Raw genomic sequence first — 8,474 nt, forward strand, 5'->3', positions numbered from 1 at the left:
GGGTGGAGAGGGACTCACTCCATGGAGTATCCTGCATATCCTAGCTGGGCGAGAACAGAAACTAACACTGACAAATCAAAATGAAGGATAATTTTTTTTTCTATCCAAACTTAAGATATGGTTGAGCTCTGAGCCTGCCACGTTACAGAATGAAGCACCTACCTTTGGTTCCCGTCGGGAAAACAGCTGCACTCACAGCTATGTGGCCTTTCAGCACATATGTGAAGCACTCCTGCCAAAGAAAAGCCAGAAGGTGATTGCAGGAGACAGGCACTCAAACCCTACGGTCCTCCAGCACGGCAGAGCAGCCTGCCTGTTAATGTGTCTACGACAACTACAGAGAGCATCAGAGTGAAGTTAAGGAAAATAAATAAAAAACACTGCAGTAGGAGAAAGGTGACCTCCCAGGCCTTTGCTTCTGTCAAGAAGATGGGGAGATCAGCGAACACTTACAACAGCCCCCACTCTCTGTATCAACCTCCACAGCGGGCGCTTGAGCACCACACTGGCTACCTTCCACAGGTAGCTGCATCTGGCCTGGCAGCCAGGCCTCAGCATCTGGTCTCCACACCACCATGTTACCGTCAGTTAGCTTAGACAAGGCCAAGGGCTCGCCAGAGGGGCAAGAAAGGACTAACACCCGAGCCTCCTGCATTTGACCCTAGAAATTGGACCCTACACCCAAGGCCCAAAATCTTCCAGGTAGGGGTGGCTGCAAATGGTTGAGCCACCAGGACCAAGAAAGCTACCCAGCACATCTTGTAAAACCTTTCTCCCTCAGACAGTGCTCAGAGCCTCAGCCTGAGCTGGCTAAGGAGACTTACGGATCTCCAGGCTCTCAGCTTACAGCCCCATGTGCAGCCCAGGAGCTAGCCACCGCTGTGCCCATGTCTACATAAAAGAAACCTGTTCAAGGCCACAGTCAGGAGCAGCAGAGATCTAACCCGGGCACCAGACCCCTGGCAGATATCTCTCTACCTCACAGCTCTACGCTACCTTTCTAATTTGTCAAATCAGAACGAAGTTCCTTGAAAGGGGAGCTGCAAATAGGGATGCTGACCTTGAAAAACTAAGAGGGCGGCTTTCATAATGCAATCGAGACACTGCCGATAAACCATACGTTTTACTACCCACTCCCCCTTCAAGAAAAGGCCAAGGCTATTTGAAGTTGAACTTGAGCTGCTCTGACCTCAACAGCATGCTTTTAAACTTTCTACAAATGTCTTATTCTCTAACAATTAATTATACAGATCTCATAAACCTGACAAGCCTGACTCTACAAAAATGAGCGTTTTACTACCCTGCTTATAATTTTTATTTATTTATGCAACCCCTTGGTAAAAGCAATCTCCTTTCTAAGAAGGCAGACAGCCTGGAAACGCTGCCTCACATTACCTTCTCATAGGCAGTAGGGGTCCCAAAGTGCATGGTCCGGGTGACGTCAGTGGTCCCATCCCTGTCAAAGGCAGAGAAAACAACCAGTTTTTCCAGTTAAAATAATCTTTTCTCAGACATGAAACAGGGCACATGGAGAAACTATGCACACAGCGCTGAAGAGCACAGGCAACGCCCACTTTAGAAAACAGCTTTCCCTCCAAGGCTAAACCGTTTCCCCATGAGCCGTCATCAGTCCAACTCCCAGCCGCACAACTGAAGAGGTGTGTCTGTACAAACACTCACACGTGAATCAACTGTGGTGATGACTGTACAACTGTGTGTGTGTGTGTGTGTGTGTGTGTGTGTGTGTGTGTGTCTGTGTGTGTCTGTGTGAGTATAAACTAATTTTATACTTTGGGTGGGTAAAGTGTATCTCAATACAACTGGTAAAAATAAACCAAACTGGCTTGCAAGAGCAGGAATGGATGCAGTCCTAACAGACAGTATTTTTGGTCTGTACAACGAGGGTTACTCCATAACACAGCCATCACTGAGTTAGGACTAAGAGCAAAAGACCAAGTACCAGAAGCTTGTACCTAGCACTTGTGGCAAGAAAACCAAAATCCTTCCCTTGCTGCTGGAGAGGAACAGGATTATTGAAGAGACCCTGAAACTACCCAGAAGTGCCTCTTAGCATACACTAGTTCACACCAAAAACAGAACTTCCAGACTCTTCCTATAAAATTCAGGAAAGACAAAAATTTATACTATGGCCAAGTGACCCCCCCCCCATGTGATCACAAGGCCAGACTGTGGTCACCTGGTCACTAGCTGCCTTCCACTGCAGTGGGGAGGGGCCTTCTGTACATACAGTATCTACTCTGGCTCCTTCTTGAGTTCAACAATGAGACCCAGGCAAATTTCATCCTTTCTCCTGAGGAAATAAAATGCTAAAGTAGATAGCTATAAAAGTGGCAAGACAAATTCAGAAATGGAAAGGCAGAGGCAGGTCCATTTTGGATCTGTGTGTTCAAAATTAACCGTTCTTCCTCAGGCCCCCAGGCAGCTGCAAGCAGGAGCTACAGACAGCTCTCTGGGATGGAGCAGAGCGTCACAGGGCTCCCAAAGCTCACTTTCCCTCGGCTGCTCGTTCCATAGTGTACCAGTTTACAGCCAAGGACGACATAGCGCCTTCATCCTTCATAGGAACAATCACAGCTGGGCTTTCTGAATGAGAGGTCAAGCCGGTGAGGGTGGGGGATGGGTGAGCGGCAGGCACACTCAGCTAGAACATAGTTTGTCCTCAACCTCTGGCCGTTCAGTCTCGGGTTCTGCAGCAGCCCTGGCTCACTCACCTGTACTGAGCACCGGAGTCAATGAGGTACACCTCGTCCAGGGACAGGGTCCTGTTCGTCTCAGGGACCGGCCTATCAAAGGTAAACAAAATTAGTCATTCCAAAGTCGTAATCACTTGGTAAATCTGAGCAGGTATGAATACTGTATACTACTTTTTCTTCCTTTCCTTCTTTTTTTAGGGGGAGAGGGTATTTCAAGACAGGGTTCCTCTATACAGCCCTGGCTGTCCTAGAACTTGCTCAGTAGACCAGGCTAGCCTCAAATTCAGAGATCCAGCTGTCTCTCCCTCCCAAAACACTGGGATTATGGGCATGTACCACTATATCTAGCCTCTGTACATTAGGCCCAAAACATATTTAAGTCTGACATAATTATGAAAAAATTACCCAATAAATTATAAGCATTAAGCTTACACTATTCAAAGACTTTGCAACCTAGCTTGCCAACGAAGGAAGAGGAACAGAGGAGTAACTGCTTGTGTCTAGAACAGGAACAGTGTTTGAGAAATGACTCTAAAAGCAAAACAGCAAGGAGGCTGAGGCAGGAGGATTACACGTTAAGACAGTGAGGCCCAATCTCAAACAACAGACAGACAACACAAAAAAAAAAAGCCTGACAGAAAAAGCAACCAGTCTAAGCTTCGGTTCCAGGGACTACAAGCCAAGGTCTACAACAGGCTCACTGGCCTCAGGGCTCCGAACCCTGCCCAAGCATCTCTGTGCTGAGACCCCGCCTTCCCACCTCCCAACCCCCGCATGGAAAGGACTGCGTGGGGCCACTTCTACAGGATGGTTCTTTGTGAGAAGGGGCCCTGCCTTCCTCATCCTATATTCTAGACAGCACCACGGTGCTGGGGACACCCTGAGGGAAGCCAGCATTCTAAGTTCACACTCTGTGGGTACCAATCCCTCTCCAGCAGTAACAAGACAATCAGATACTGCCCAGGCCTCTAAGCAGACCTCTAACTGCCTGCAATGAAGAAACCCCGAAAGAGGAGCAAAGGGCTTTGAAAGTGTTATTGCTCTAACCATACGAAAAAAAATCCACCATGAAATTCACCATCTGAGTGACGCCTCTGCTATCTGTATGTTGGAGCAGGAGCGTTACTCGTTGGCATCTGTGTGTTGGAACCGGAGCGTTAGTGTGAGTGATGCTGGCACATCTGTGACTATCCCCCACACACAGCTCTGAATCTACCCAAGACCAACAGTTCTAAACACAATTATTTAAGAGAGAAAAATCCAACTAAGCTGCAGCCCAGAGTCAGCTGAGCGCCCTCTGCTTTACTGCACATGGAAGATGGAAAAGCATAGCATAAAATGGCCTACACGGAGCCAGCATAGCATAAAATGCCCTACACGGAGCCAAAGTACCGAGGCGGGGGAGCTGATACCTGACCTAGCTACGTTTCCTACGCCTCCTCCAGCAGGGGCCTGAGCACAGCAATGTCCCTCAACTCAAGAGTTCTGGGAGACTCAGCTCTGAGGGTTTGTGGACTCTCACAGATCATGTGATAAAAAGGAAAGAAAACAAACAAACAAACAAACAAACAAAAAACACCCCTAGACTAGGGTGCAGACATCAAGCCCGAAGTCCAGGAGAGATGGCTCCGCTGCCCACCATCTCTCTTCGCACATCAGTTAGCAGAGCATCTTTTAGATGTTGGCAGCGGTGCTTACACTGGACAGACCAGGACATCAAGAGACCTGCTGCTACAAGAAAAGAAAGACTCCAGAACGCCAGTCAAGAAGATACGAGGGTTCTGAGTGTCTAAGCCCCCCAAAAGAAATACAGCCAGGTATGGTAGTTAATCCCTGTAATCCCAGGCTGAGGCAGGAGGATCATCACAAGGCTGATGCCAGCCTAGGTTATGTAGTAAGTTCCAGACCACCCTGAGCTACAAAGTGAGAACCTATCTCAAAAAAAAAATTTTTTTAATATCAGCAAACAAGGAAGAGGAGAGTCCTAAAAGGCAGAGACGAGGATTCAGAGGAAATGAGGCCTCTGGGATCTTATCTCCCAATTGAGTCCTACAGACACACAGGGGTGGGCGCGAAGCCTTTGGGAAAACTGTCTCCCCTGCTCAGGCTCCTGTGCAGAGCCAGGTGCAGAACCAAGCCCGTGCTTCTCCGTCTGCATGCCTTACGCGTAGTGAATGATGGCGCCATTGGGTCCCGTGCTGGAAATCGTTGGGAAACTCAGGTCCACAAAGTCAGCCTGTTGCCTGGAACACAGAGCAGAGTCGCTGGAAGGTCTGCACTGTGCTGGGAATTAAGAGCCTCCCTACACACTCAGCTGGCCAAGAAATCTGCACAAGGTCCCTGGGTCTCCTCAACAAACACGTACCTTCGAAACTCCTCGGCTTTGTCAGCCGCAGAGATCTCCGTTACGCCACCTTTGGGAACCTGCAAGAAAAAAAGTGTTTATAAATCGTCACCAAGAGTCACTCGGGTTTCAGACTCGTGAAAGAGGTTCATTAGACAGCTGACTGTGCTCAATTCTCACACCAGAAGGCCACTCTTCACGATACATTGTATCTCCTCTCTAACAGGGAGGGAACTCTGGCAGGCTCTCCACACAGCTGTGGAAAGTGGAAGGGTTTCTAGCCACTTAATGTGTCACTGGACTCTTGTATCACAGCACTATATACCCAAATCTGCCAAAATGCCCTGCATCTAAGTTTAGAATTTCAAAAGCATCCTCTACTAAAGGCAAATAGCGCTGAAGGAAGGAAACAGATCAGTGCAAAGACACCACAGGGCTATAACGAAGGGTAAAGAAGACTAGAACAATCGAAAACACGAAGAATACATAAGACAGGCAATCTGGCCAACGGATGCAGTGCAGTCACCACCTGGATCTTTTCTTAAGACAGCGGAGCACATGGCCAATGCTCACACTACATGTTCGCACAAGAGTAAAATAAACAAACCATAAAAGCCTAGCTATAACCACAAGGAAAACAAACTGACTTACAAAGACCAACGGCTAGAAGCATGGAGAAACCACGGCCACACGAGAAGATGTGAGGCTAGCCCACTCTTTCCAAGTCCAGCTGCTTCTCGATATTTAAAGGGGCAGTGAGTCTATTTAAAAGCAGCGTAAAGAAACTCACCTCTTATCAGCTCCAGGTATGGATGGGTGGGAAAATAATGGCCAAGAGTCGATTTAATATAAAAAGTTTTATGGCTTAAAGTTCGAACCACGCGCACCAGAGAGCTTGCTCCCAGCAGAGCCAGCTGGCTGCGACTCAGGAGGGCCACCTTCCCTAGTCCCCTCTTTATCGCCCTCTAACACAAAGAGCCCCAGTGATGCAGCTTCTTTCTTTCTCACTGAATTTATCGATATATGTATGCAGAATCATAGAACACTGTGCCATAGAAAGCGCTAAGATCAGACGAAAGCTTTAGGCCACAGCTGTGCCACGGAGTGCTAATATCTCCGTCGTTTACAGCCACGTGTTCAGTGAAGATAAGAACCAACCTCTTGCTCCAGCCAGTTGAAGAGTTCGCAGAGGGCAACAGCATCTTTAATCTGAAAAAAACCACAGAGTCAGGTGATGAGGTTCAGGTCCCAGTCCCGTGGCCACCCCACCCCCATCCCCCGGCCAGCTTCCATGCTGTGATGGAGTTCCTGGAAGCCCTCTGTAGCACTTCCCATTACTGGGTGAGAGGAAGGCTACCCAGCTCTTCATCAGTTGAGGCTCAGTCAGGAGCAGCTCCTCTAACCAGTGAACTACCCTACCCAGGCATAGGCATGCACGCGTGAGTGTATGTAATGTTTACAGGTGTTTTGCTTGCATGGGTGGCTGTGCACTATGCCTAGTGCCCACAGAGGTGAGAGAGTGGCATCAGATCTCCTGGGACTAGAATTCTAGACAGTTGTGAGATGGCATATGTGCTGGGAACCGAACTTGTGTCCCCCAGAAGAGCAGCCAATGCTCTTAACCACTGAACCATCTCTTCAGCCCACTTTCTTTGCATTTTGTGTTGTGTTTCACAAAACTTTAATACATTCAATTTTATTTTCTTTTTTGAAATAGATCCCACTATATACCTAATACTCAAATTCACAATCCTCCTGCCTTAGATTCACAAGTAGCTAGGATTTCGGGCCTACATACCCAACATAATTTCATTCTCCCACTGACTCTGGAAGGCCAAAGGGTGTAGGCCCAGGGCCAGAGGAGAGTGCCAGATCCTTCTGACCACCCCCACCCTATTTCCACACCGGCTGCTCTACTCACGTGAGCCCGCCTCATGCCTTCTGACTCGGCTGAGTTCTTCACGGCTTTGGCAATGCAGATGGGTGTATAAGGCATACAGCAGCGATGATCCTGGGGCAAGGCACAGAGGATGAGAAACAGCCTGCTCAGGGCCAGAAAAACACACTCTGAGGCAAACCACGTGACAGGTTTCGGGTCGGAACTCAGCACCTGTCCCCTGCAGTCCTGTCACGTCAGCGGATGATGCTCGGAGCCTGTTCAGCACTGTCACGTCAGCGGATGATGCTCGGAGCATGTTCAGCACAGCTTGAGTTCACCCAAAGTAAGTCAAATACATCAAGTGAGACATCCCTCTAAGCTGCGCCCTTTGATGCTTTCTGGCTGTCACTGTGTAGGTCTGCTTTTCCAAGCCTTGTAGCTATGGCTGGAGTTCACTATCCTCTCAGAGCTAACCAAAACAACTCTACCTCTGAAAAAAGGGAAAGGGAGGCAGGGGGTGACCTGTAAAAAGAACTCGTGCTCTCTCCCCACGTCGCACCGTGATCACCCTCAGCTGCTGCCTCATCTTAGAGACTGGCGGGCTGACCCTTCCCAGGTACAGAATAAATCAGAGCCCAGCCCTGTGTGAACTCGAAGGTGTTCAGCACACCCGACACGTGCTCAGAGCTTCTCAAATTGTGCACAGCCTCCGTCTCTCTGCCCCTTCCCCGCAAACTCCTCTCATGTAGCAGGGGATCCAAGAGTGCTCTGAGGGACTACACAGTAGACCAGAGCCAGTGTCACAGCAGCGGGGATGCTGATGAGCAACTCAAAGACTTAGCAACCACGGGCCCCAGGCCCAAAAGTAGGAAAACCTCCTGCCTCCGCATTGTCGCCTGGCACCCCAAACTCAGAGGTAGCCCAGATATGTCCTCGTACTTGTGTGCTAAGAGCTCACCAAGATATCATTTCTTAACACCTAGAAAAAGAAAATTCAGACGTTGCTCTCTGACCTTCACCAATGTTCCAACATCCTAGTCAAACCCTGGCTTAGAACGTTAAGCCATTCTAACTAACTGCCTCCAGCATTTTGGGTAGGGCACTAAAGCTCACAGAATGAAGAGACTTATCCCAGGACAAGGTCAAGTAAAATCCTCATTCTCAGTCATGTACTATAGCTGAACCACTCCTAGGAATTAGCAAGAGACTGTCTCTACTTCCCCAAAAGATTAGCATAGTGGGCGTTTTACCTAAGATGGGCGGACCTTAATCTGAGAGTGTGTGTGTGTGTGTGTGTGTGTGTGTGTGTGTGTGTGTGAGAGAGAGAGAGAGAGAGAGAGAGAGAGAGAGAGAGAGTATGTGTGTGTGTGTGTGTGAGAGAGAGAGAGAGAGAGAGAGAGACAGTCTGCAATATTGAGCATTCTAGATGCAGCAGTCTGCATTCAGCATTCGGACTTGCTCTCACTCAGACTAGAACCAGAGCGTAGGTAGAAGTCCGTAGCCCCCCCTCCCCCCGCCCAGAGCGCTTAGGCCCGGG

General features: G+C 48.8%; 1 protein-coding gene across 2 annotated transcripts in view; it reads right to left on the reverse strand.

Moving 5' to 3' along the window:
- Nucleotides 1-8,474, reverse strand: part of Xpnpep1 (X-prolyl aminopeptidase 1) — a 55,772-nt gene that overhangs the window by 9,600 nt on the left and 37,698 nt on the right. For both annotated transcript variants that reach the window (XM_031390648.1, XM_031390647.1), the window contains 7 exons: nt 6,980-7,069; nt 6,217-6,267; nt 5,080-5,138; nt 4,880-4,957; nt 2,733-2,804; nt 1,396-1,456; nt 163-232 (listed from right to left, as the gene is read on the reverse strand). In XM_031390648.1, the coding sequence (XP_031246508.1) occupies nt 163-232; nt 1,396-1,456; nt 2,733-2,804; nt 4,880-4,957; nt 5,080-5,138; nt 6,217-6,267; nt 6,980-7,069 (481 nt within the window). The remainder of the gene's footprint in view (nt 1-162; nt 233-1,395; nt 1,457-2,732; nt 2,805-4,879; nt 4,958-5,079; nt 5,139-6,216; nt 6,268-6,979; nt 7,070-8,474) is intronic.

Source organism: Mastomys coucha, unplaced genomic scaffold (genome assembly GCF_008632895.1).
Source record: "Mastomys coucha isolate ucsf_1 unplaced genomic scaffold, UCSF_Mcou_1 pScaffold21, whole genome shotgun sequence".
Taxonomy (NCBI): Eukaryota; Metazoa; Chordata; class Mammalia; order Rodentia; family Muridae; genus Mastomys; species Mastomys coucha.